General features: G+C 42.9%; 1 protein-coding gene across 1 annotated transcript; it reads left to right on the forward strand.

Annotated features, from left to right (window-relative positions):
• The first annotated feature begins 8,255 nt into the window (after positions 1-8,255).
• NDUFAF4 (NADH:ubiquinone oxidoreductase complex assembly factor 4) lies at positions 8,256-15,662 on the forward strand. The gene is made up of 3 exons (XM_044427512.1): positions 8,256-8,390; positions 11,209-11,306; positions 13,197-15,662. Exons 1-3 carry the CDS (start codon positions 8,270-8,272, stop codon positions 13,476-13,478), a joined length of 501 nt encoding a protein of 166 aa, XP_044283447.1. The 5' UTR covers positions 8,256-8,269; the 3' UTR covers positions 13,479-15,662.
• Positions 15,663-25,264: the final 9,602 nt, after the last annotated feature.

Here is a 25,264-nt window from a genome sequence, read left to right on the forward strand (position 1 = left end):
GAGAATTAAAAAATAGTAATAAATAGACAAGGCTTAAGTGACAGCTTCAAAAGCTAGCTGCAGTCACCTTCACTAACTGTTAACATCTTGCAGTATGCTAATTTCTCAACCAGTGCAGAAGAGAGAAAACAGTTGTCATGTGGCTAGCAGCTGCTTCAGGGTCTGACACAACTGACACTGCTATAAAAAATGCATTTATTGATTGGTAATGTGTGTTTTCTATCACCACTTAAAGAAATGCAGATTGAAACCCAGAGCTAAAAAACAGATGGCATTCTGTCATGCTCACAGATAGGAAAACATTGCTTTATTAATTACTTCCTATTCGCACCTCTGAAGAAGGATATGAAATTGTTTTCTTGTGCAGGCAAATGATCTTTAAATAAAAACATCAACAACACTGGTGGAAGGAAGAGGGAAAGCTCACTCATGTTGTGGCATATATGACATGTATAAAAGACTTATTTTTAAAAAGTGTGTTTATCACAATTGGATGATTTAAGAAAATCAACATGAGCCAGCAGCCTCTAAATTGCGCCTATCAAGCAGCCTCTGACTAGGCCTTGGCTCTAATTATTCTGAAAAGCATCCATTTCCCACATGGACAACATTAAGGAACAGTAAATGCTTAATTTTAGCTCTGTGGCCACATAGCTGTTAGGCGTAGGATCTAGTGAGAGGGTCTGCTACTGTGGGGAAAGACACACATTCTGGGGGACCCGAGATCCAAAGAGCTTGGTCCAGGCTTGTGTATCAAGAGCCCCAGGCTGAAGGCAGGGACTGCAATTAAATTGCAGGTTATGGTCACCATTTGCAGATTGCAGAAAATAGAACTAGGACTTTTAAAGAGGGAGATCTTTGCTTCCCTGTATGACATGCTTTGTCTGTCCTCAAGTTCCTTGCAGACAGGGTAGCAGGAGCAGCAGACTAACAGGATAAACAGACCCCAGATATGTCAATAAGAATCTGGTTAATGTATGTACACACATGCACACACTGCAGCCAGAATCAGGCCACTTGAAACGTAAGGAGATTAAACAAAGAAAAGCAAAAGATGCTAGAAGAAGCACATTGGTTTGAACTTTTTAAGAAATCAAAACATCAACAGGGTAAAACCTTTATTAGGACCAACCAAAATTATCAAATAGTCCACAAGCTTTGGTGAACAACATAGCACACATCATGCTGGAGATAGTTTGCCCCTATGTGTGAATCCAGGAAGCATGGTGAGGCAGGGCACGCTTGGTCACCATGGATGGCCCCAGAAAAACACTGGTATGTTCTGAGGTTTCCACGCTTCATAAGGAAGCCCCAGCCACCTAGGGACGCTGCCTTGCTTGTGAAGAGCACACAGGCTGTCCTGTTCCAGGAAGCCCTTGTCTCCCGCTCAGCCTCCTGCCCTCGGCCTCACTCCCATCCTGTCCCAGACAGTTGCAGGGACTCCTCACAAGCCATGCTCCTGCCAGGCGGCCTGCGGAGTTTCCCAGGCAGATGTCCAGCCAGCAGCATCAGAGATGTCTTCAGGAACATTTGCTTGGCCTCTTTTATACTGCATACTTGGCATATTCTTTTTTTGCACAATTAGTCATATTAAAGTGAGTAAAACTAATAGTGTCTAGTGAAGTTTCTTTCCTAAATGAGGTAATGTGCTCTGTGATTTAGAGGAGAAAACGACAAACTACAAAAAAATGCTTCTGAAGCAAAAAATTATAACCCTTAGGCTGAGAGTATGTTAGGACGACTGCTTTTTATTAAACTAAACTATGTGCTAAAAATAGCCTGCATTAGCTGGATTCACCATATATGCAGCAGGGGATGGAAAGTTGATTATATAAAACCTTCCCTGACCTGGTACACTCCAGATGTTTTGGACTGTAACTCACAGCATCCCTGACCACTGGCTTTGCTGGCTGAGGCTGATGGGATTGTAATCCAAAATTTTTGGAAGTTACAAAAAGGTTTATAGAAAAGTATCCAGGGAGCCTGATCACAAAAACGTTTCCTTGTTGGCATTGAATGGTATGAAAGCTCTCTCTGTTAATGTGTCTGTCTTTTTGCATTGGGAGGGCCACCTATTCCCCATCATTATTGTAGGGGCTTATAATTCCAGACAACTTGTTATCCACTTTTTTAATGTGTGGGGACTTTCATACTTTCAACCAGGCGCACATTGACTAATGCTACTTTTATTTTCACTATTTCAGCAAGGATCATGTCCATCATACCTACCAGTTACCTGCCTTGCAAGTCTTGGCACCTGATAGTAGATCAATTAGGGCATTTTTTTCCAAACCTGGTACTCTGCAGGTGTTTGGACTGCCACTCCCAGCAATCCTGGCAACTGATCATGCTGACCACAGCTTATGGAAGCTGAACTTCAAAAGCTGCAGAAGGCATCATGACAGGGAATGCTAAATGTTGATAGAAAGCCTTTTCTCCGTCATTTCAAAGGTCCCTCCTTTTAGGCATAGCAAAGGCATTTCTGGTAACAACCATGTTGGACTGGTACAAATCTTACGCCATAAAAAACTATTATATGTAATATATGCACATGTTAATTTTATTAGCTTCAGAAAATATCAATAGTATGGCTATAAGTTGCCTTTAAAGTTGTGGTATTGAACCAATGGACCAAATATAGCCATCTGGGGTCCAAGTCCAGCTATCAGCATTCCCAGAATGGCTACAAGATACCTCTTCCCACCCTTATTCCTCCAGCCACCAATTGCTTGGTGGTTTCCTGGCATTTCCATGGAACTTTCCCCATTGTAAAAGGATAACATGCCTCTCCTATACCTTAACTACTGGCAGTAAGAGCTTGCCAGAACAGAATCCATCTTTGAGATGAAAGAGGTTCAACAACCCACTTTAAAGAATCTGACCATGTGTGTATGAAGGAAACATGCTGTCTCCCAAGGTTTATTCCTCTGCAGATTTACAAAGTGTGCAGGTCTCTTTAAGACACATCTCATGTTTCTACTGCCCAGAGAGCTTGAACCACCTAGAGAGCTTCATCTGTTGGACAGTATAGAAATTAACTGAATGAATGAAAATATCTGAGTATTTTTCTGACAGAAAGAAAGATTCAGTCCTGAAATCTGTGCCCTGTTGACTCATCATTTGCAAAGTGACAAGCTGAATTATATATTTTCTGGGATGAACAGTGCAGTATAAAAACCCTGTCAGCTGTGAAGTCAACAGAGAGCTAGCTGTGAACATTTGATCACATGTGCATTTCTGCAGGTTCTGATCTACCTGAGAAACAATGTCCTCTAAGGAATCATTCTGTGAAAATCCCATGCATTTTGAGAACTCACTGTCTACAACAATGACACTGTTTCTGCAAGTAAGTGTATCTTGTTTGGCAACAGCGTTACTCAGGTTGAATTGGAAGTTACTCTATCACAATCTCTGATCAAACACTCCAATGGTAGGAAACCCAGCTGATGACATAATTACAACTGTCATTTCTGTGTTTCATTGGAGAATAAGAAAGTGCCTTATTCTATTTCAGATTATTTGTATCCAACCAGTGCTATCTGCTCTGACAGGGAACAGCTCTCCTGGGTATCAGATGTTGATCATTTCCATTACTTGTGGTGCTACTATTTGTGATCCCAGATATCACACCCGGGAATAACCTGTAGACTGCTAAACTGTCCTGCTGGTCCTACTGAAGGGGTAGTTTAAGTCTAACTGCCATGCATGCAGATTGTTGTTTTCAGTGGGGTGTAGCTGTGAGTCTTCTGAATCGTTCCCCTACTCCAGTGTGGCAATAAGGGCTATGTTGTTGGTGTTGTTCTTTTAAGAACATTGATTCAACTAGCAGCTTTTACAGACTTAATTTCTGAATTGAATGGGACTGAAAAGAGAAGGCAGTAGGCTAGTGGAAAAGCCCCAGCAGAGGTGAGAAAGGGAGAAAGGGTTTATAGATGGTCCAAAGAGAAGCAGGACTTGGGTTCATATTCCAGCTCAGCTATTAAGCTTGCTTGGGCCAGTCACACTTCCTCAGTGTATCCTACATCACAGGGTCATTATGCAGATAAAATATGGCTTGCCCTTTTGAGTTCTTTAGAAGACTGGCATGATTTTTTTAAATGTAATGATAAATTGTATCAGATAGTTTCCCTAAAGTGCCCTCCTTTCATTAAAGGAAGAGGAAGAGACAGAACATTTACCTGAGATCGTGCCAGACATCAGCAACTCCTGTCAATTCAAGTCAGGTTATAAAATTTTCAGATAGTTGACCTAGTAAAAGCCATTTTAAAATCTACCCCACATTGTTTGAAGCAATGAATGAAATTACATCAACATTATTCCAGTCTCCAACAAGTGCTTTATTAACAAGAGACTTTGATTTTTGACATTCAAAACTAACACCAAATCACTATCTGTGGCTGGGTATATGATGAATAGCATTCAGATGCTGCAATAATGGAAAAAGTAAAACTATCGTGTAAAACTGGATATAATATTGTTGCAGGTTTGTAGGGATCTTATGATGGAATATTGCTAGATACCTTGCTTGTAAAACATAAGCAGGAAGCTGGTGACTTTTGATAAGTTGTTGTGTCAATCTACTCCCATGGGGCAAACAGCCTTGAGCGATTTTCAAGACCAGGATACATAACTATGCATCTACAAAGAAGGTAACTGTTCTCTTTGAGCAGTGGTCCTTGTGGGAAGCCTCTGTTGGCAAAAGTGAAGGTTGCTGGTGAATAAGAAATGAGCAAGTACAGTCAGTGGGCTCAGCCCCAAAATGCTTGAGGCTGTGTGTCAGTACAACTGCTTTATTGCACAGGAAATAGTGTCCAATGTTGTTGCGTTTGTGGAAATCCAATAAGCATTGCAACCTTTATCATACAATGACTCCAATCATTGTAAAGTTACTTATAAGGAGCAGCTCTGGGCAATCCTTATATGAATCAAAAGATACACAGCAACAGTCTTATGAGTATTTTTATTGCATAAGCCCTACTGAGTTGTACAGGTTATGGTGGGCAGATACAAAAGACAAAGCTCTTGCACTCCCATAATAGTGTAGAAAAGGGGATTTCAGTGTGTAACTTGCATAGCAAGAATCTCTCCTTTTTCTATAGAACTATTAAAAAAGTAGTTGTGCCTCCCTTTGCATTGACCAAACCTACGATCAGCAGTGGAAGCCCTTCTCACTTATCCACCTCTGAGACAGTTAATCATGTACATGAGGGAGGGCCTTTTCCATAGTGGCCCCAGACCCCTGGAAAGGCTTACCATTGGGGGTCCTTCAGACCCCATCATTGCAAGATGTTTAGGAAGGCCCTGAAGACTCTATCATCTTTTAGCTGTATTTTCATTCTATGGTTTTTGTTGTTGTTGTAACCCTCCTTGAGAAGATGCCTACCTGGGAAGGTGGCCTAGAAATATGTTCAGTAAACAAATATGTGAGTAAACATGCACAGGAGCAGGATTCATGGCTCCAGAAGAAACTCCCAACATAATTTGAATGGTTTTCCAAATAGATGAATATCTGCCCTTTCGAATGGGAGTGACTGAATGAAAGTCATACGATCCTCTGCATGTCTCAGAATAGCTTCTGAATTCAAAGACAGGCATGGGTGCACAACAGCCAATAACCTTCCTCCATTAGAAGCCTACAGAGTGGCTCGTCGTCTTTACTGTTTTACCTTTCTTATTACCCTGCTTCTCTTTCTATGCCAGTCAGTGGCGGCCAGCAGCAGAAGCCTGCTTGCTCACTGGTTCTTTGCCTGTCAAGCAAGCAAGTTTTAGCAGCAAGGAGTAGGACAGTGGGGAGAGACAGCTGTGGGTGACAAAGGCAGTGAATGGGTAGACTCACTTAGGGAGGCCCTTTAATGATGTCTTGCCCCATCCTGCAGCACTGACGGGACTTACTGCCAGGTAACTTGTGTTTAGCACTGAAACCAAGATCCAGGCTTTTACACTAGCCTTGCTTTTCTATTGTAAAATGTGCAATACTATATTCTACAACCAGGGTGCAACATGAGGAACCAAATCTCTCACATGAATGCAGCGTCTGTGAATGCAACGAAAAGATAGCAGGAATGGATAGACAGATGTCTGGTTCTAGTGTCCAAGCCACTGTGACCGACTTGTGGAAGCACTGATCTTGATTGTCTTCTGTTACACTCTGGAACATTAATGCACTGAAAGACATGAGAAGGGCGTGATCTTTATTCAGTGAACTCCCATGCTAAAACACAGGGCTGGCCAACAGTTTATATACTTTTCCTTGTCCTTTTCTTGCTGTTTTCTGATGCTTCCAGGCATGCAGCAGCAATCACCCTATCTGCAGCTATTAGGCTCCTCTTCTCCTTGCACTGTTTCAATCTCAGCTGGCCATTATGTGCACTTTGTTACTAAGAACTAGCTCAAGAGTCTGCTTTTTTCCCTCCTTCCAATCCCTTTTCTTTTTGTATCGTGCCTTTTAGACTGCAAGCCCATGTGCAAGGACTCTTCTGTTATTGATTTTTAAGCCTCCCTGAAAGCCTTTCAAGCTGCAGAGTGGGGTAAAATGCCTTGAATAAACAACTCTGTGGTGACTGCTGGGTAAGACATACACCCTGTTAAAATAGGACTTATTCCCAGGTGAGTGTGAATACAATTGCAGTCTAAGTGACAGCAAAAAAAGAAATCCTATCCATGGTGTTAAGTGCAGCTATATAGGGAGGGAGGGAGGGATATTCGGACCACAGGGTGTGCAACTTAACCTGTGTGATAGCTGTCTGTTTTATAAGGGTTGTTGAGGATTGCATCGTGGTATACACACCTTTTAGAAGTTTTGTGTGTGTTTATGTCTCTAAAATTACTCTCGATGCATGCTTATGTCTCTTTGTCTGGGGATGCACAAACTAGCAAGCCATCTTTCTTTAGCCTGACACAAGTCTTCCCAAAACTGGGTCCTATTGAGTTTAATGGGGCTTACTCTCAGGAAAGTTGGTATAAATGTTTGCAGCTCTAAATAAATTGGGGACAAAAATATGAAATTAAAGCACAGCACAGAGCAAGGACTAAACACAGCAACATCTAATTTGTTGTCTGAAGATGCAGATTGTGGCACTTCTACTAGGCTTTAACTACACTGTTGACCTGCCTCTTCAAAGAATTTCCCAAGGGACTGCACTTTATTGCTTCCAGACAAAGGCCTTGTGGTGCTAACACTCAACAGGTATTGTGCAGCTATTCTGCCTCTTTTCCCTTAGCATTTTTCTCTGTAGGCATAAAAAAGGCAGAAGGAACAACACTGAAATAAATGAAAAACCTCATCTTCTAGACCAGACCTGGGCATTGTATGGCCCACAGGCCACATCCGGTCTGATGGCTGACCCTGACTGGCCCGCATGAGGTCACTGGCAAATTAAAAGTCAGTGCAAATATATATCTTCGTAATACAGATGCAAGCAATACAACTGCACTGCTTTTATTTTGAAGGATCTGCTAAACTGAATTGAATTTATTGCTTTTCATGTAATGTTAATGTTTTTGTGAATATTCATTAAATAGTGCTGTTCTGTGCTCCACATTTCCATTGTATCATTGTAATGTTTCATTTACTCTTTTTATAGAGATATATATTGAGCAGAGCTGTAAGTGTGTTGGTCCGGCCTTTAACAACTGTCAAAGTTTCTCATGTGGCCCCATAGGAAAATTAATTGCCCACCCCTGCTCTAGACCTTATAAGACTCCGTGAAGGAAGCAGGGTGATTGCACAATAAAAGCCTCATCTGGAAGCAGTTCCCGTTCATAACGCTCCTTCGTTTCCCACCAATTCTTCCAGCCGTGTTTCCTTATTTCCCCCCTTACTCCTTTTCAGAAAAGCTGCAGAGGATTTTCGGAGGTCAAGGTCGGTAGCTCTATGTCTGCAATCACCGAAACAGCGCGCTTCCGGAGTCTGTGCTCCGGGTGCTACCGCTCAAAAAGTATATGCAACTATTCCACCTTTTTCCCTTGGTGGGAGTTCTGTGGCAAGGGAAATCGCAGAAGCGACCACAACGGAGGAGAACTAAAAGCCTTCCCGAGAAGCATCAGAAGACGCAGCTATGCAACGTTTTGCTAAGGAGTGGCGACGATCCCTCCGTCTGGAGTCCCTCCTAGTTGCACAGAACAGGCCAGACCTCCTGCCCGCTACGGGGCGTCCCGGAGCCGTTTTCTTCCCGCAGCGCTCGCCTCTTTGCGCGCATGCTCGGCCTGCACGGCTGGCTAGAAATTTTCCCGGTCGCGCTCGGAAGTCCGGTCGGCGTGCGCCGGCAGTATGGGAGCCAGGGTGACCCGCGTGCTTAGCAAGTTCAACCTGGAGAATCGGGCGCACCAGGAAATCGCCAAAGCCAAACCTACCCCTGCCCCACGCCACCCCACTACAGCCGTGCAGGACAGTAAGTGAACGGAGGGCAAACACCGTTAGGCGAGCAACCCGGCGGCGCAGGGCGATCCTGCAGCTGGGGCGGAGGCGGCTTCCCTCTCGCCGCCTTCCTTGCTCGTGTGCGGACGGAGGAAATTGAAGTAAAGGGGTGGGATGAATGAGAAAGAACGGCGGGTTTCATGAGGGATGGGTGCTGGAGCTGCCATCGTGGTGGAACACGGCTGCTTGGCTGAGCCGTGGTGCTTTCTGCAAGTCGCTGGACGTGCCGTGCAGCCCTTGCAGTAAATATTTACGAGGACGAGGGTGAGGAGTTCAAATCATTTCTGTTCACTTACCGCCCCGCCAGCGAAGTGACGGAGCTTTGCATGGGCCGCTGCGCCAGTGGTCCTGAACGTGACATTGAAACGTTGCCCCTGGTACCGGTAACATTTGGAGGTGACGTCCTTGCATTCCCTCGCTGCCGGAGTAACCTTTTGCTCATTTATGACCCGACGCATGCGTGGTCTGGTGGGATTTGCAGGTTGGGAACTGTAGTCAAGCATGTAAACTGAAGCAACTAAGGATTAAAAGCCTAGCCCCTGAAAAGGGGTCCTACGTTTCTGGACTAGTCATGCTTTCTGGAGGATGCCGGGAGTTGTAGTTTTTCTGCTTAAATACGGAAGGTGCTGGGATAGAGTACAAATGCAAAGATCATTCAGCACTTAAACTGTTTTAAGGTATTCGTTTATTAAGTATGTAATACATTAATTAAAACATATTTGGTAAATATAAATAATGGAAGAGCTGGAAGGTATCCATCTATTTGCAGGCCCTCACCTTTCCAGCTTAGCAAAGCTGCCTCAACATGCTAGCTTGATTTATAGCTATGCAGGCATACATAAAAGAAATAACTGCTTGGAGAAGCTGCTGCTTTTCTGTTCATCAAGTTGCTTCCTTTCACCTTTGCAAGGATTAGATCCAGATGTAGCTGTGTGTGGCACAACTGAAGGAAGCAGGCTTATGTGTTCCCTGCTGGCTAGAGAATGCTAGGAATTGTAAGACTTTTTCTGGCTAAACACACATAGGATTGCACTCTAAACATTTTACAGGTGCAAATAAAAATATGCATACTGCTTATTTAGCTAGGGTGTATGCTTTTTCACTTACTCTCAAAAAGCAGTATATTGCTGGAAGTGATGGACCAAGATGCTTCCCAGTGCAGCATAGTGGATTGACTGTAAAGCTCAGTCCACATTCTGACTCAGCTCACTGGATGAATTGGATGAATCACTATTTCTCAGCCTAACCATCCTAGATGGTTCCTAGGAGAATGAATTGGCAAGATGAAGTATGGCATCCTTGTTTCATTATTCAAGGTGGGATAATGTAATGAGTGGGAGGGGAAAGCCATTTTTCGAGGTGATGCAAGCTCTTTTCAGACATTCTACAATGTTGAAAGAATGCATGAAGAAGAGAGTGCTCCAGTCACAGCCCCTTCTATCTTTATATCTATTGCCCTATATACAGCTAGAGTGACTGTCTGAAGAAAAGTAGCTGCATGTCTATCTTCATGATTTTTTCAACACTGTATGTAGAACACCAGAAGAGGGTGCATTAATTTAATTCCATTATTTATTTATTTATTTTCCGATTTATATCCTGCCTTTTTCCTACAAAGGGCTCAAGGCAGCTTACACCATTCTCCTCCTCCATCTTATCCCCACAACAACAATCCTGTGAGGTAGGTTGGGCTGAGAGTCTGTGACTGGCCCAAAGCCACCCAGTTGGCTTCATGGCTGAGCGGAGACTCGAACCCAGATCGTCTGAGTCCCAGTCCCACGCTTTTAACCACTGCACCACACTCTTGGCCTAGAAGTAAAGTCCTTCTAGCCACATCTCCATGGTCCTCAAGGTAATGGACTAATTACTAGCTCACTGAGAATACTCCCTGGTACCTGCCATGTGGTTCTGACCCAACTTATATAAGAATGCAAGAAGAGCTGTGCTGATTCAAACAAAACACTTATTTAGTTCAATGTTCTGTTCCTGCAGTGGCTAACCAAGACAGACATTCAATAACATCTTCCCACTTGTGTTCTGCAGCAGCTAGTACTGCCTCTACCTTTGCTGGAACTGCAAATTACTGCCTGTGATGTAGGCAATAATTTGCAGCCTTTGCACTAGGAAAACCAATGCTTTAAGGAAGCATCCTGGTCCATCACTTCCAGGAATGTAATAAAGATTCAAAACAACAAGTAATGCAAAATGAAAGGTTTTATAGTCTCAGAAAACAAAATTATATGGAATAAAAACCTAAAAGGGATTAGATTGGTGCAGAAAATATAACCGTATTCAAAATAGAATTCTGCAATTCTGTGAGTTATGAAACTAGCAGTAACAGAACTCTGTCCCAAAGGAGGCTAAGTTTACTCCCTCTTTGCTGTCCTTCTGGCAGGCAAAGACTGCTTTATTGTAAAGGACCTTTAGAAAGTAAATAGACTTAAGGGTTGTATCCTTCTTTTAATAACATTTTCCTGTAATTATTATGCTTATTGTTTTAGTGTTTTAATAAATTTTCATTGATTCTGCAAGCCTCCTTTAATGCCATTCTTTTGGTAGAAAGTTGGCATATGAATGAATGAATAGCACCATCTATCCTCCCGAAATGTCGCGACATTAGCAGATATGGAAATGTTGTTACAAATGTTTGTGAAGTTGTATTATGGTAAATAAATGAGTTCTTTATGTGTATGAGCTGAACAAATGGTGATCACAAGAACTGTAATACATTTTTAAGGAATGGAGAAAATGGAACATAATTAGAGACTTATATTGTAAATCTCTTTCCTTAGATACTGGCAGATTCCAAGAAGAGATCAAGCAAAAAGATGAATATCTTCATACCTTATTAAAAGAAGTCTATGTTGATTCCAGAGACCCGACTATGCATGTGAGCTAGGCTTTCTTTCTGGAATACATGTGTCCTCAGACTAGGTCAGACTAGATGGCCCGAGAGGCCCCTTCTGACTCGCGCTGTTTCTGTTTCATTCATATATACACCAGCAATAAGAGTAGCATCATGTTTTGCCATGTAATATTACAACTTTTACTGTTTTATTTCAGGAATGCACAACCTATGGCCTGCTTTTAGGCTTCTAAGGCCTAAAGAAGGACCATGCTTGTACTTCCCAAAGTGACCATTAACACCCTGGACCATGGCCTTCTTGCTAATTCTAGCAAGGGTAATTATAGATAAAGTAGTGAAAAGCTGACCAGGAATCTTGGGAATACCTTAGTGTGTGAAGTGAGTTATAACATTTCCCTCTCAAGGGAAATTTGCCTGGTGCCATCTTTGCTTGGCGCTAAAAAGAAAATGAAGACATACCTTTTTAGACTTTTTTTTAATGCTTAACCCCTGAATGCTTTGGCCCTTTTTCATACAGTTGTTATAGAGGCTAGTGTTTTAATAGGTTTTAATGTGTTTTATTTATTTATTTATTTAAAACATTTCTATGCCGCCCCATTCGCAAAAAGCCTCGGGGCAGCCTACAAAACAAATGTTTTACTATGTTTTAATACATTTAATGTATTGTAAACAGCATAGAACGACCTGTGCAGTTACAGGCGGCCTATAAATATGTATATAAATAAATGTGTTGAACCAAGAGACAAGTGCACAACTATTTCCCCGACCTGGCACCCTCTGGATGTGTTGGACTATGACTCCCACGCCTTTGGCCTTGCTGGCGTAGATTGATGAGCACTGTAGTCAAATGCATCTGGAGGTGTCAGGCTGGGGGAGGTTGGTGTAGATTACAGTTCTAACACCTGAACATATGGATTTTTCCAGAGCTACTCACTGATCATAAAGATGACATGGCCTGTAATCTGGGATAGCTGGCAGAAGACTTCCTGTTATGTTATACAGTTTGCATAGCTTTTTCTCTTTCCAAGTCACTTGCAAGGAGTTTGTGAGTTCAACCCCTTGCTCATATAAAAGCCCTCTGGGCAGGAATGCACTGTCTTTCTGTATGCTGCTTTGTAAAGTCCCTTCTAAAACAGGCAATACTCAGCCTCATTTCAAAAGCCCTCTGCAATTTATCCGTTCAGCTCTCCCATGGAGGAAGGAATGGAGGAATAGCATTTTTCTTTGTCCCCTTCTTCCTTTCTTGGACTTATTCTTTACTTTGCAATTTTCTTCAATTTCTTGCTATGGAGAGGGAATTGTATTTCTCTCCATTCTGGATTTTGTAGATTTAAGTCTTTCCCCAATACACCTCTGCAGTGCCCATTTTTTGCTTGTATGAGCATTGGAGTGGCAAGAGTCACAGACATTTCTGTAGTGGCTGGGAAGGTGTTTGTGAGGATGACTCTTCACTTCCAAGGTTGAACCTCTTTCTTCAACCTCTTTCTTCTTCAGGGGATTCAGAACTTGGTAACTTCTGAGATACTCTCCCAAGAGCAATTGGATTGCAGCTTGAGGGTGTTTCCAGATGGAGGACTCCTTGCACTGTCAGTTAGAAGGCATTTTGGTGATATTGTTCATTAGTAGAATTTATAAAGTAGGAAAAACATTGGAGAACACAGATGGTTTACAAGAGGCAGACAATCTTGTCTGGAACCCTTGTAAAATTCCATGATGAGGCTGAGTGATTGTGCAAGAAAAGCTTCCTGTATAAACACTCTTTAAGTAACACACTTGTAAAGCAGAAATAGATTTAGAATATGTCCCAGTCTGTTAAAAGAAAAAAAAATCCTCAGTAATTTAAGGAGTAACAGAATATGCCACACTTATCGACTAAAAATCTAATCTTTTAATTTTTTTTAATCTATGTTTTAGGTAAACAAAGGAACAAAAAAGAAAGCTGAACACAGAATTTCAAAGATAGCAGGTTTGGGTCACTTGGATATTCAGACTGTTCCCAAAGGCAAGATCTCAATTGCTGAAGCCTTGTTTCTTCTCAGTAATCATCAGCGCTCTCCGCAGACATGGACTGAACAGAAAATAGCAGAGGAATATTCTTTAGAATTGAAGGATGTGGCCGATCTCTTAACATACTTCATTCCTTTTGCCATGGAAATCTTTCCTCCTGTAGACAAAAAAGCCGTAAAACCTAGGTAAAAAAGGATGGACATTCCAAGTGCTTTCTGTAAACTTCACATCTAATCCACCACCATGAAATGTGTCTAATTCAACTGGCATCTACATTTTATCATTTCCACATTCACAACCGATTGTGGGCATGCTGTTACGAAGCGGGCGACGGTTCTTGGCAAAATTTATGAAGGCTGCCTAAGTATTCTGAGAATATTGGCAAGGTGCAGCAAGATCTGTTCTGAAGTAATTATTTGTTTTGACCAACTCAAAAAATTGTATTTTTAGGGCTGCTTGTTTCAGCTACACAGACGCATATGTCCTAATAGCATTCTGTAAATAGTTTTAATTAAAGCAAAACAAGGTTGCACTATGTGTGTGTTTTCCTAAGAAATGTGGCCGGAGGGAATGCTATTTGGTTCCTAGAGGGGCAAAATAACAAATGGGGAAATGAGAGTTATGGGCATAGGCATTTTAAAAATGTTAATACAATGATGAATATTTGAAACAAATGGCAGTTGAGCTGAGTACAATTTTGCTTAATTGTAGCGGCATGCTGGATGTATCCCTGGCTAGTCAAGCCTTTGAGAATTGTTACTGTCCCCATTTCATTCATGCTTTATAATTATTGGTGTCATGCCCAAGAAGAACTGAACCTGAAACTGTTTTGTTTCTGTTTTGATTCTCTGAACTAAAATATATATTAATGCAGATTTAGCTGTTCTAGTTCAAGTTCTGTTGTCTTGCACTGTGTTTGGCTACAGCTTACAGGCAAACCATTCCTACTGATGGGGACAGAGGAAATCCAGAGGTGGAGGGACTGCTTGATCCTAAACCCTGCTGTTATTGTGCCAGCAGAGGAAAAGGGACTGAGCAGCATTCTGTCTCTTCCTGTCCAGCTCTGCTGTTTTTCTTATTTTATTTTTATACTTTGCCCTCAAATGTTGCTATGGGAGAAAAATGATATATGGTGGCTTCAGAACTGGCATCCATTTTCCCAAGTCCAAAGATATATTGAGAGAATTCCTCCACCTTACTGGAAGTCTTCCTTTTTGTCTCAGCTGACATGAGGGCTGCAAGAGCCAATGATGTTTCTGTGGTTGTGTTGTTGGGCCTCTCTACCATTAGACAGGGAAATCCAAAACATCTGAGGTCTCTGGGATGCTTTCCCAGGCAGCATAGGATTGTATCAAAAAGGGTTTTCTCACACACCATGAAACTCCCCCACTCGGGGGACATGTTTTTCCTTAGATGAGAAGAAGAGGGTCCCCAACTCCTTAATCAATTATGGGCAGGGAATCCTGAATAGTACAGTCTGACATGCATTCAGGTGTTAATAAAAATCTGTTGAAATTTCCTTTGTGCAAATGTGCCAATGATACACTTAGCTTCGTTTAGATTTGTCTTTAATCAAAACATCTAATCCATCTCTTTGTATTCTATGAGAAACTGTTAGACACAATCAGATACCATATTAACAGGAGAACAGACTCGTACTCTGGTCTAGTTTAAAAACTGTTACTGGTAAAAAAGCAAGCTCTTAAAGCTGTCTTTCCTTAGATTTGAATTAATCTGATTATACTGGGGATGCTAGAAGATGGAATGAGCCCTCCTGTAGCTCTCTGAGTGATTTCAAGGTAATTAAGTGTTTCTGCGTCATAATTGTTCAGTAACAGTATGACATTTTTCATCTAGATTAGGTTGCTGAAATGAAAGCTCATGGTAGGTAAGACAAGTCTTTTATATGAAAGGACTGTGAGCTTCTGGTACTAAGAAGGAATTTCTGGGTTAAAAATGTGCTAAAAGGCACCCTGTTCTTTTAATTGTGTGTGCATTCTGGTTGTTGTTGGATCTCACACTTTTAGTAGGAAAAAAAACTGCACTCCAATATAGACGTTCTAAATTTTGAATGGAAAAAAACCCTAGTATGACCAACATTGACTTTCTCGGTAATAAGACATTGGCCATTAAACCAGGAAATATTTATGTAGGCCTGAGGGCTTCTATTTGATTTAAAAAGTAGTGTTGCTGTTTGTTGTGTTGAAAAGCATGCCCAAAGCCCTGCTAATGCTGTAGAGCTAATTGTACATTTGTTTGTTTTTTTAACCACAGGAGTGGAATGTGGCTATTGGAGAATAAGCTATCTTTATAAAGTCACCTCTTCCAAATCATTTATTTGGTCATTTAGTAAAGATGTATCAATGCTCAGCACATTTATTTTTTCCCTTTCCTTATTTATTCCATAGAGCTAAAAAAAGTGATTATATTGCACACACATTAGTCACACAACTGATTATGTGTAAGAGAATCTTTGAGTAGCACATCTCTTTCCTAGCTGAAGTATCCCAGGTCTAAATGTATACCTGGAACTCAAACTTGATTCTGTTAGTATTAATAGACTGCAGTGGGTTTTATAGGTGTCTGCATGTGTGACAGTATTAGTCTGTTGTGCTTTTTCTACAAAGTTTTATGGCACCTGCTAGACAAAGATTTATTATTTCATATGGTTTTCTAAACTCATTCACTTCATCAGCATTATCTTACGTTGGCAAGTTATATGCACATAAAGATTCAACAGAAAAGGCAAGGGCAAGACAAAGAAAAAACAACCCTTATAGATGATGTAGTTAAAACCACGAAACTGATTATTCTACAGCTGCATTGATGAGAAAAGGAACATCCTGGAATTAGTAAGCCATAATCAGCATAGAGTAATAGATATTTTGGTTCAGACCAGAGATAATAGAATTGCACTTTCCACTAAGCCTAATGTCATGCATCAGACTGAGTGGACTCTAGTCTTAAAATGGACTTTGCATTTTCCAATTTTAAAAGCTCATGGGAGTCTGTTGATAATGACATAAAGACTCAAGGGATGTGCCTCACCTTTACTGGGAGGCATACTGGACAAATCCTCTGTGAAGCCATCCTTAGTTCAGGTGCATGAGTAGGCCACTTCCTGTTCCTCAGCTTTGCGTGCCAACATAGCTTTTCCATTTTTTTTTAGTAAATACTTTTTGTGAGTAGCACACAACAAATGAGTTAGTTTTGATCCATTCAAGTGCCATCTCTAGCAGGTGCTGTTGCTGACCTCTGTGCTACCTGCTGCATCAACCATGGAAAGCGTGGTTCTTGATGTCTATAATTCCAGTTATATAATGGCGGTTCCTTACTAAAATCGTATGGGAAAGGACCTGAGGAGGATGCAGCAAGATGGGGGTGACCTTCCTCAGCTGGTGCCTTTCAGTTGTTTGGACTTTAACAGCCCTCTGCTCCAGCCAATATGACCAACGGTCATGTCTTCTGGGAGTTGTAGTCCAAAATAGCTGAAGGACATCATGTTAGGGAAAGCTGTACTGGGGGAAGGAAGCATGGGATAAATCCTGTGTAACTACATGACCATTGGAAATGTGAATCCAGACACAGCAACACAAAATAATTGGGTGTTGCAGTCATTAAGTGATAGGCATGTGTGAACTGGACTCAAGAAGTCAGAAAAACAATTCAGCGTTCTGAGATGCTCCATACAGAGCAATTGCAGTGATGAAAAGCTTCAGAACTTTATTTTTAGTCACCTGAATTGCAGGTACAGATGTTCTTTTCAGGCCTTACTCGTGTGTGAAAGGTTGACTCCAGTACTTCCATCCACAGGTTGGGGGTGCTGGTTTATATAGGTCTTTCACACATCACTTGGCTACACCATGGCTTCTTCTCACAGGTCCTGTGCCTTCTTAGATGTACTTCATGGCATTAGAAAGACCCAGGGACTGCTGCAAGTCCAGTGTTCCCAAAGTTGTATCTGAAAGACCTGCACGGTGGCTGCCTTCATGAGCGTATACTGGGCAACTGGATTCTTACTGAAATATTTGTGACCATCTCTGTTTGCCGCAGCTTGTTTTTAAATCCCAAGCAGTGAGCATAAGGGTATGTGGAAAGCATTCAGCACCTTACAGATTTCAATCTAAAATTGCAGCTCCCAAAGAGACCAGTAGCTCTTAGGTGAAACAGAAAAATAGAAATTTGCAAAGCTAAACATTGTGTGAATAAATCAGCCCTGTTCACTTTTCTGGTGGAGAAGAAAGCAAATCCTTACGCTGCTGTGAGCTGCAAATTGTATACACAATAGTTGGGCGCCTTCCCTGTGAACTACTTCTATAACTGGAAGTGTGAGCAAGGCAGCAGCAGCAGGTTTTCTGAGGTGGGTCTGCTGCTAGGGCTGCAATCTTGAGGGTGCAATCTAATTTATTTATTTATTTATTATTAAAACATTTCTATGCCGCCCCGAGGCTTCAGCAAGGGGCGGCATAGAAATGTTTTAATAAAAAAAAAAAAAAAAATAAATAACATTTTAAAATATATACATTAAAATAAAATACAAATATACAATATAAAATAAGCCGCCCTGGCCAAATAAAATTCAATAATATTAACATTTAAAATGCTGCTTAAATAAAAAGGTCTTCGCCTGGCGCCGAAAAACAAATAACGACGGCGCCAGGCGGACCTCTCTGGGGAGCGCATTCCATAACTTAGACGCCACTGCTGAGAAAGCCCTCCTCCGAGTAACCACCCTCCTAATTTCCTTCACTGAGGGCTCCCGGAGGAGGGCCTCTCCCGCTGATCTCAGGGGGCGGCTGGGCATATATGGACGTAAGCGCTCCTTCAGGTAACCAGGACCCAAGCCGTTTAGGGCTTTATAGGTCATCACCAACACCTTGAATTGGGCCCGGACTTCAATGGGAAGCCAGTGAAGCTGCCGGAGAACTGGAGTCATGTGAACATAACGTCCAGTTCCCGTCAGCAGCCTGGCAGCTCTATTTTGAACCAATTGAAGTATCTGGACCGTCTTCAAGGGTAGCCCCACGTAGAGCGCATTACAGAAGTCAAGACGGGAAGTCACCAGTGCATGAGTCACTGTTGCGAGGCAGTCGTACTCCAGATAGGGGCGCAGCTGATGAATCAGCCGAAGCTGGAGGAAAGCGCTCCTCGCCGCTGCTGTTACCTGAGCTTCGAGTGAAAGCTCCGGGTCGAGGAGCACTCCCAAGCTGCGGACCTTATCCCTAGGAGGGAGTGCAACCCCGTTCAGGACAAGGTTCAATTCACCTTCTCCGAAGCCTGAACCGCCTACCAACAGGACCTCCGTCTTGTCTGGATTGAGCTTCAGTTTATTGGCCCTCATCCAGCCCATTACCTCGGCCAGGCACCGGTTCAGTACAGCCACTGCCTCACCTGGATTGGTGGAAAATGAGAGGTAGAGCTGGGTATCGTCAGCGTACTGGTGATTCCGCAGCCCACACCTCCTGATGACCTCTGCCAAGGGGGACAAAATGGACAAAAGGGGGACAAACAGCAAGGGGGACAAAATGGACCCCTGCGGTACTCCATGGCATAGCTGCCATGGCGCAGAGCCATAGTCCCCCAGCACCACCTTCTGGAATCGGCCATTGAGATAGGAGCGGAACCACTGCAAAGCAGTGCCTTCGACCCCCAATCCCGCAAGCCTATCCAGAAGGATACCATGGTCGATGGTATCGAAAGCCGCCGAGAGGTCCAGGAGAACCAACAGGGACGCACTCCCCCTGTCCTTCTCCCTGCACAGGTCATCGTACAGGGCGACCAAGGCAGATTCGGTACCGTACCCGGGTCTGAAGCCGGACTGAAATGGGTCCAGATAATCAGTTTCATCCAAGAGTGCTTGGAGTTGTCCCGCCACCACTCGCTCTAACACCTTGCCCAGAAACGGGATGTTGGCCACTGGTCTATAATTAGTGGCCATCTCTGGTTCCAGTGACGCCTTCTTCAGGACCGGTTGGACTACCGCCTCCTTTAAAGGGGCAGGCACCCAACCCTCCCTTAGAGAAGCGTTAACCACTTCCAAGATCCAGGTTCAAATCCCATGCTTGGAATCCTTTATTAATCAAGACGGGTAAGGATCCAAAAGGCAAGTGGTGGGACGTACTCGTCCAAGCACCTTGTCCACATCATCGGGCCGCAGTAACTGAAATTCATCCAATAATTCTGGACCAGACGGTAGCATCGGTGTCTCCCTTAAGACCTCTGACTCAATAGTGGAATCCAGCTCGCGACGAATCTGAGCGATTTTCTCCCTGAAATGCCTGGCAAAGTCGTCACAGCGGGCCTTTGAGGGTGGAATCAGATCTTCTTTCGGACCTGGACGGACCAGGGCTTGCACCACTCGAAAGAGCTCCGCCGGACGGCATTGTGAGGAGGCAACGGAAGCGGAAAAAAATCTCTTTTTTGCCGCCCTCACTGCCACAGCATAGGCCCGATAGTGGGCTCTTAAGTGTGTTCGGTCAGATTCATCCCGTGATTTCCTCCACCTACGCTCTAGCCGTCTCCCAACCTGCTTCATCGCCCTCAGTTCAGGAGTATACCAAGGGGAAGAGCGGGCTCTGCCCGGTGGGAGAGGGCGCTTAGGAGTGATCGTGTCTACAGCCCTGGTCATCTCCCCGTTCCACAGTTCGACCAGAGCCTCGACAGGAGCACCCGTCTTGTCAGCCAGAAACTCCCCCAGAGCCTTCAGGAATCCTTCCGGATCCATCCGGCTCCGGGGGCGGACCCACACAATTGGGTCCGCACCCTTACAGAGGGTGAGGTCACTCTCGAGCACAAACCTCACCAGGAAGTGATCTGACCATGACAGGGGAGTCAAGCATAAATTCGTCACCCTCAGACCACCCTCTTCCTGCCCCGTCGAGAAAACCAGGTCCAGAGTGTGTCCACGTTCATGGGTCGGGCCGGTGACATGTTGAGACAGCCCCATGGCCGTCATGGAGGCCATGAAGTCCTGAGCTGCCCCGGTCAGACTAGCCTCGGCATGGAGATTGAAGTCCCCCAGGACCAACATCCTGGGGGTCCCCAACACCAGGTCTGAGACCGTCTCCGTCAGCTCAGGTAGGGAGACTGTTGGGCAGAAGGGTGCACAGTACACCAACAGAATCCCCAATCTGTCTTGGTTGCCCAACACCAAGTAGAGACATTCCAGCCCTGGTCTCGAAGGGACAGGAAGTCCTGTGAGGGAGATGGAGGCTCGGTAAACTAAAGTAACCCCCCCCCTCCCCTCCGGCTGTGAACGGTGCTGGACCAGATACCCGGGCGGGCACATTTGAGAGAGGGCGACATCCCCCCCCCTCCCGCCCAGGTCTCCGTTATGCAGGCCAGGTTGGCCCCCTCATCCACAATCAAGTCATGGATGAGGGCAGATTTGTTATTGACCGACCTGGCATTAAGCAACAGCACCGTCAGGCCCGAGGGACGACTGACAAGACTCCCTGGCACCCTCTGGCTGGGAGCAAAACCAGAAGTAGGGACAGGTGTCAGCTATCTGTCCCTCCTTCTTCTATGCGGACACGTTAAGCTCCCACCGCTGTTACGTCCTCTGCCCATCACCACCCCAATGGCCGCGCCGGTGCGCTCCCCAGGAAATGCAAGCGGCAGCATGGCCAGGGACGACTCCATAAAACAATATAAGCACTATAAAATTATAAAAACATTTTAAAAATTCAGCGCTCAGCAGGAGGGCCTAACACAACGAGAGTGAAAGCCCCCTGGCCAGCCCAGCCCCCCACTCAGCCCCCCCGAACGGCCCCCCCAAACAGCGGCGGCCGCAGGCGCTTTCAAGCCGCCGGGCTCCCGACGCCCCGCCTTGGCCGGCACGCCTCGAACGCGTGCAGGGGCGTGGCAGAGCAGCCAGGTGGGTGGTGGAATGGCGGGCGGTGTGGCGCGGTCTACACGGCGTAGGCTGAGGCGCAGCAGTTCTTCTCCGGCGTCGACTAATCTATACGGTGGGGCATATTTCTGAGCAAACATGCATAGGATTGTGCTATAGGGGTCTAAAACAAAAAGCCAAGGCTGTGGAATAGAATAAATGTTAATGGTGGCCACATGTTCATCGTTATTACCTGAAAATAAGATGATGCCACACTTTTAAAAAATAATGGCTACAGGCAAGAGAAGTAATTTGGTTATTTGCAATTAAATACAGGCCTGCTTCTGGAATTTGTCAATTAATGCTTTGTGTTTAAGCATGCATGACATTGCCAACATGCTTGCGACTTAATTCCCCTGTCCACAATAGCCATAATCTTGATGTGATTATAACTGTGATTATTTATGTACAGTGTTTGCTGTCCAGCATCTTTAAAAGTGGAAAATTCCATCCTCCCCCAGGATGTATGTAACATCATGGTTTAGACTTGGATGATACAAAGGCAACTGGTAACCGAGAGGATTATTGTACATTCCTCTGCTAATTTGCTTGGGGACAGTTAAATTTCAGAAAGGCTGGAAAAGTCCCAACAACATGTACGAAGTTGTTCCTTGCCACCACTGCGCTCATTATGGAGTAATGGACTGGAATGGGTAGAGCATTAACAATGGCTCTTGACTACAAAAGCACCTTATGATTTGAATAAATCTGGCCTGCAACGACACAAGTGGAAACTTCATACCACTAAACAAGGCCAGACGGTTGACATTAGGTGGCCTCTGTCAGATAACACAGAGGCAATCACAGACATCAGCCTATCTAGAGAAAAATTTCTCTCCATCTTGAGTGGCAAGCAACTTCTATCACAGCTTTCTCCAACTTGGTGCCTTTCAAATAAGTTGTACTACAGTTTCCATAAGCCCAATTAGTAATGATCATACTGACATGGAATGCTGGGAATTGTAGTTAAACTCATCCAAAGAATGCCTATTGGTGAGGGCTGCTCTAGAAGGGACTGTGTCCCTTTTATCCGAATCCTTCTGTATCTCAGATGAAAAAGGTGACTTTTCTTTGGCAACCTGCCTGCTTGATATTATCAGCAGGTTTAGTCTGATTTTGAAGTACTGAATAGTGGCAGAAGTTTGGAGAAATTTTACAGAAAACTCTGTGAAGATGATCAGGATAGAATCCCATCCCAATCCCAATCAATTGCTTCTGAGCCATCTGATTTCATTACACATGCTTGGACAGTTTTCTTTAGAAAAGACTAGCAAACTACTTTTGAAATATGTGTCTGCATGGAAAGCAATTTTGTGGGACAGCAAAGGGCTACACAAAGATAAAAATATCATGCACAGCCCAGGTGTCTGGGACATTACGTTTTGCGGCTATTAAGTCAAATCTCTGTAGGTTCTGCAACTTCCAAATTAATATCTGAGCCATAATAATTCAAAGGCTATAGCCTGCATAAAGCAAACAAATCATCAGGGGCATTTTGGAGGGTTGGGCAAGGTAATAAATATATAAATAAAATTTTGCATTTAAAAATGGCTTATGCTATCCAGAGGGAAGGGCAAATAACCTGACCGGCAGGTTTCTGAGGCTTTGCCAACATGCTTTACTTCTTTAAAGACTAGAACCAAACCCTTTTAAAACAGAGATTGGAAGACGCTACATTCTGTGCACGGGAGCACCTGAACAGTGCAATCAGAATAAAACCAAACCTGGTTATGTATCAGGAAGTCGGTGAAAGATGAACAAGAAGTAGGATTTATTGCTCGGTTCTTTATGGGTTCTTGAGGCAATAGTGGTGTGGGCGTTAATGGAACAAAGTAACATTTACAGACATGACATTAGGTGAGCTGTCCACTCACCTCCACTGTTCATGCAAAACACACACGCTACATGCTGATGGAAGCCAGGTGTGCCCTCTAATTGCATTTAGCTGCACTTTCCCCTATAGATGGCTCTGTCAGCAGAGAGAATGAAATCAGTTTGTGCTACTAAAACAAAACGGGTGATAAGGCAGTTTTCCAGTAAGCGTATGTATCATTTTATATAACAATATGTTAAATTCCATGCAGTGATTTATATACTTTGTATAGTACAATACATATTCTATACCTGCTAGATAACCAAATATGTATTAGTTGTGTTCAAAAGGAGAAGTATTAACTCCCTGCTTTGAGGACAAGAGATAATGCCTCCCCCATTCAAAACTATTATTTATTCTATCATTATTACAACTCATTATTTCCATGGAGACAATAAGTCTGTAACGGCCTACTCTGCTCTAAAGTAAACAGAACAGCCTTTATCTTCCTCTGCAGTTGTATGGGTGTGTGCCATCTGCCAGCTTTTTAATACTATTTTGTAGATGTTTTATGGGTTGTATGGACAAAGGTGGTGTGTCTGATTTATTGTGCAGCTCAAGCTTGGATGAAAATAATGTGCATGAGAAGCAAGTCCATTGAAAGAAAATAAATAAGAAGACAACACATCACAATGCCTTAACAGAGGGGATAATGCCTCTTCCTTAAAATTGATTGCTCTTTCTTTGTTATGCTCCTCTTCACAATGGACTAAGAGAGCAGCATGCAAACCCTTCTCCTCCTCCTCCATTCCTTCTGGTGCACAAGCAATCTGTCAGGCTGGTGGACATGCAGTGTTCACTCAAAAAATCAGTTAATGGCACTCCTGAATAAAGATTAGAGGCATCTTGAGGCTATTTCTGTTCAACATGCACTAGAGCAGCATGTGTTTGAATTAGCAATTTATGCAAGGTAAAAAAAGAGGATGAGAAGGAAGTGAGTTCAGGATCTTTTGACCTTACCTGGAGATAGGTTTAGTTATGTATAAAACTGGTCCTTTATATCTTACTGTGTCTGAAAGGGGATCACTAGATTACTTTAACATGGAGACTACCTACTTCCACCATTCAGGAGTAAGAGTCTAGAAGCTGCAGTTGAGTATCTACTATACAGAGATGGTATTTCCCTCTTTGAAGGTTACCTTCCTCCAGCTGCTGTGTAACACCACCCAATTTGGCTTGTATAGAAGGTTTGTAGTTTATCATGCAAAATTAATGAACAAAATTAATATATTTTATATTTTTATTAAACTATAACATATATTGCATTTATATTAAAGATATATTAATTTTTTATTTGCTAATATAAAAATTATGCTTCTCTTTACTTTTCTTCACTACCTACCAACAGATCTGTGTGTTTTCCCTAAGCTTGCAGTAAATTGGAGACACTACAGGATTCCATATTTTCATCTATGGGAGGAGCAGCCATTGCATCTTATCCTGTCTTACACAGCTGAAACCTGCATAGCACTTAGTAGAGCCATTACAATCTGTACCACCACCTCTGCTTCCTCTTAAGTCTCTGCCCAAGCAGGCCTCCTCTCATCAGCCATCTCTCTTTCTCTCTCTAGTCCTAAGTGCCTGCTGTCAAAGAACAGGAGGTTCCAACCATGGGTACTGGCCAAGCAAGCCTATAAATATTTCTTTGATGGATAACAAAGGAATCTTTGTTCATGAAAGAGAATGGCTGGAAGATTATTCCTTTCGCAATGAGATTGTCTAGTTTTTGAGAGTGGCACTATTCAGTGTCTTTCACCTGTTTCTCTCTCTTTCCTAAGATTCTAGATGCTCCAGAAAGTGGAAGCATGAGACAACAGAGTCTTAACAGCTGTGAAAATCTCAGGCATTCCTGTAAAATGCATTTTTGACACTGCTAATAAGGATCTTGGTTTTGTTTTATTGGAAGCTAATAAGAAATAAATTATTATTTTATTTAATAATTTAAAAAATAAATTATTGTTTATTAAATAATTTAATACTTATTAAATACTAATACTTATTAATTATTAATTATAATTAATAATTAATAATTACTTATTAATACTTATTCATATTAGTGAATATTAGTGAATAATATTCACTAATATTCTAATAAAGTGAATATTAACTTTATTAGAAATGTGAAGCTAATATTCACATTTCATGGTTGCATATACTCCTAGAGAATAATCCTGTTTAGTTTGGTTAAAAATCTCATTTTAAAAGTAAGCC

Source organism: Varanus komodoensis, unplaced genomic scaffold (assembly GCF_004798865.1).
Source record: "Varanus komodoensis strain SLA01 unplaced genomic scaffold, ASM479886v1 scaffold1, whole genome shotgun sequence".
Classification (NCBI taxonomy): Eukaryota; Metazoa; Chordata; class Lepidosauria; order Squamata; family Varanidae; genus Varanus; species Varanus komodoensis.

What these genes read in the sequence shown, in the direction of transcription:
- NDUFAF4 (XM_044427512.1), top strand. Translation starts at nt 8,270, where the DNA reads ATGGGAGCCAGGGTGACCCGCGTGCTTAGCAAGTTCAACCTGGAGAAT. An exon ending in CACTACAGCCGTGCAGGACA is followed by an intron (nt 8,391 to 11,208) that starts GTAAGTGAACGG and finishes CTCTTTCCTTAG; the next exon opens with ATACTGGCAGATTCCAAGAA. An exon ending in CCAGAGACCCGACTATGCAT is followed by an intron (nt 11,307 to 13,196) that starts GTGAGCTAGGCT and finishes TCTATGTTTTAG; the next exon opens with GTAAACAAAGGAACAAAAAA.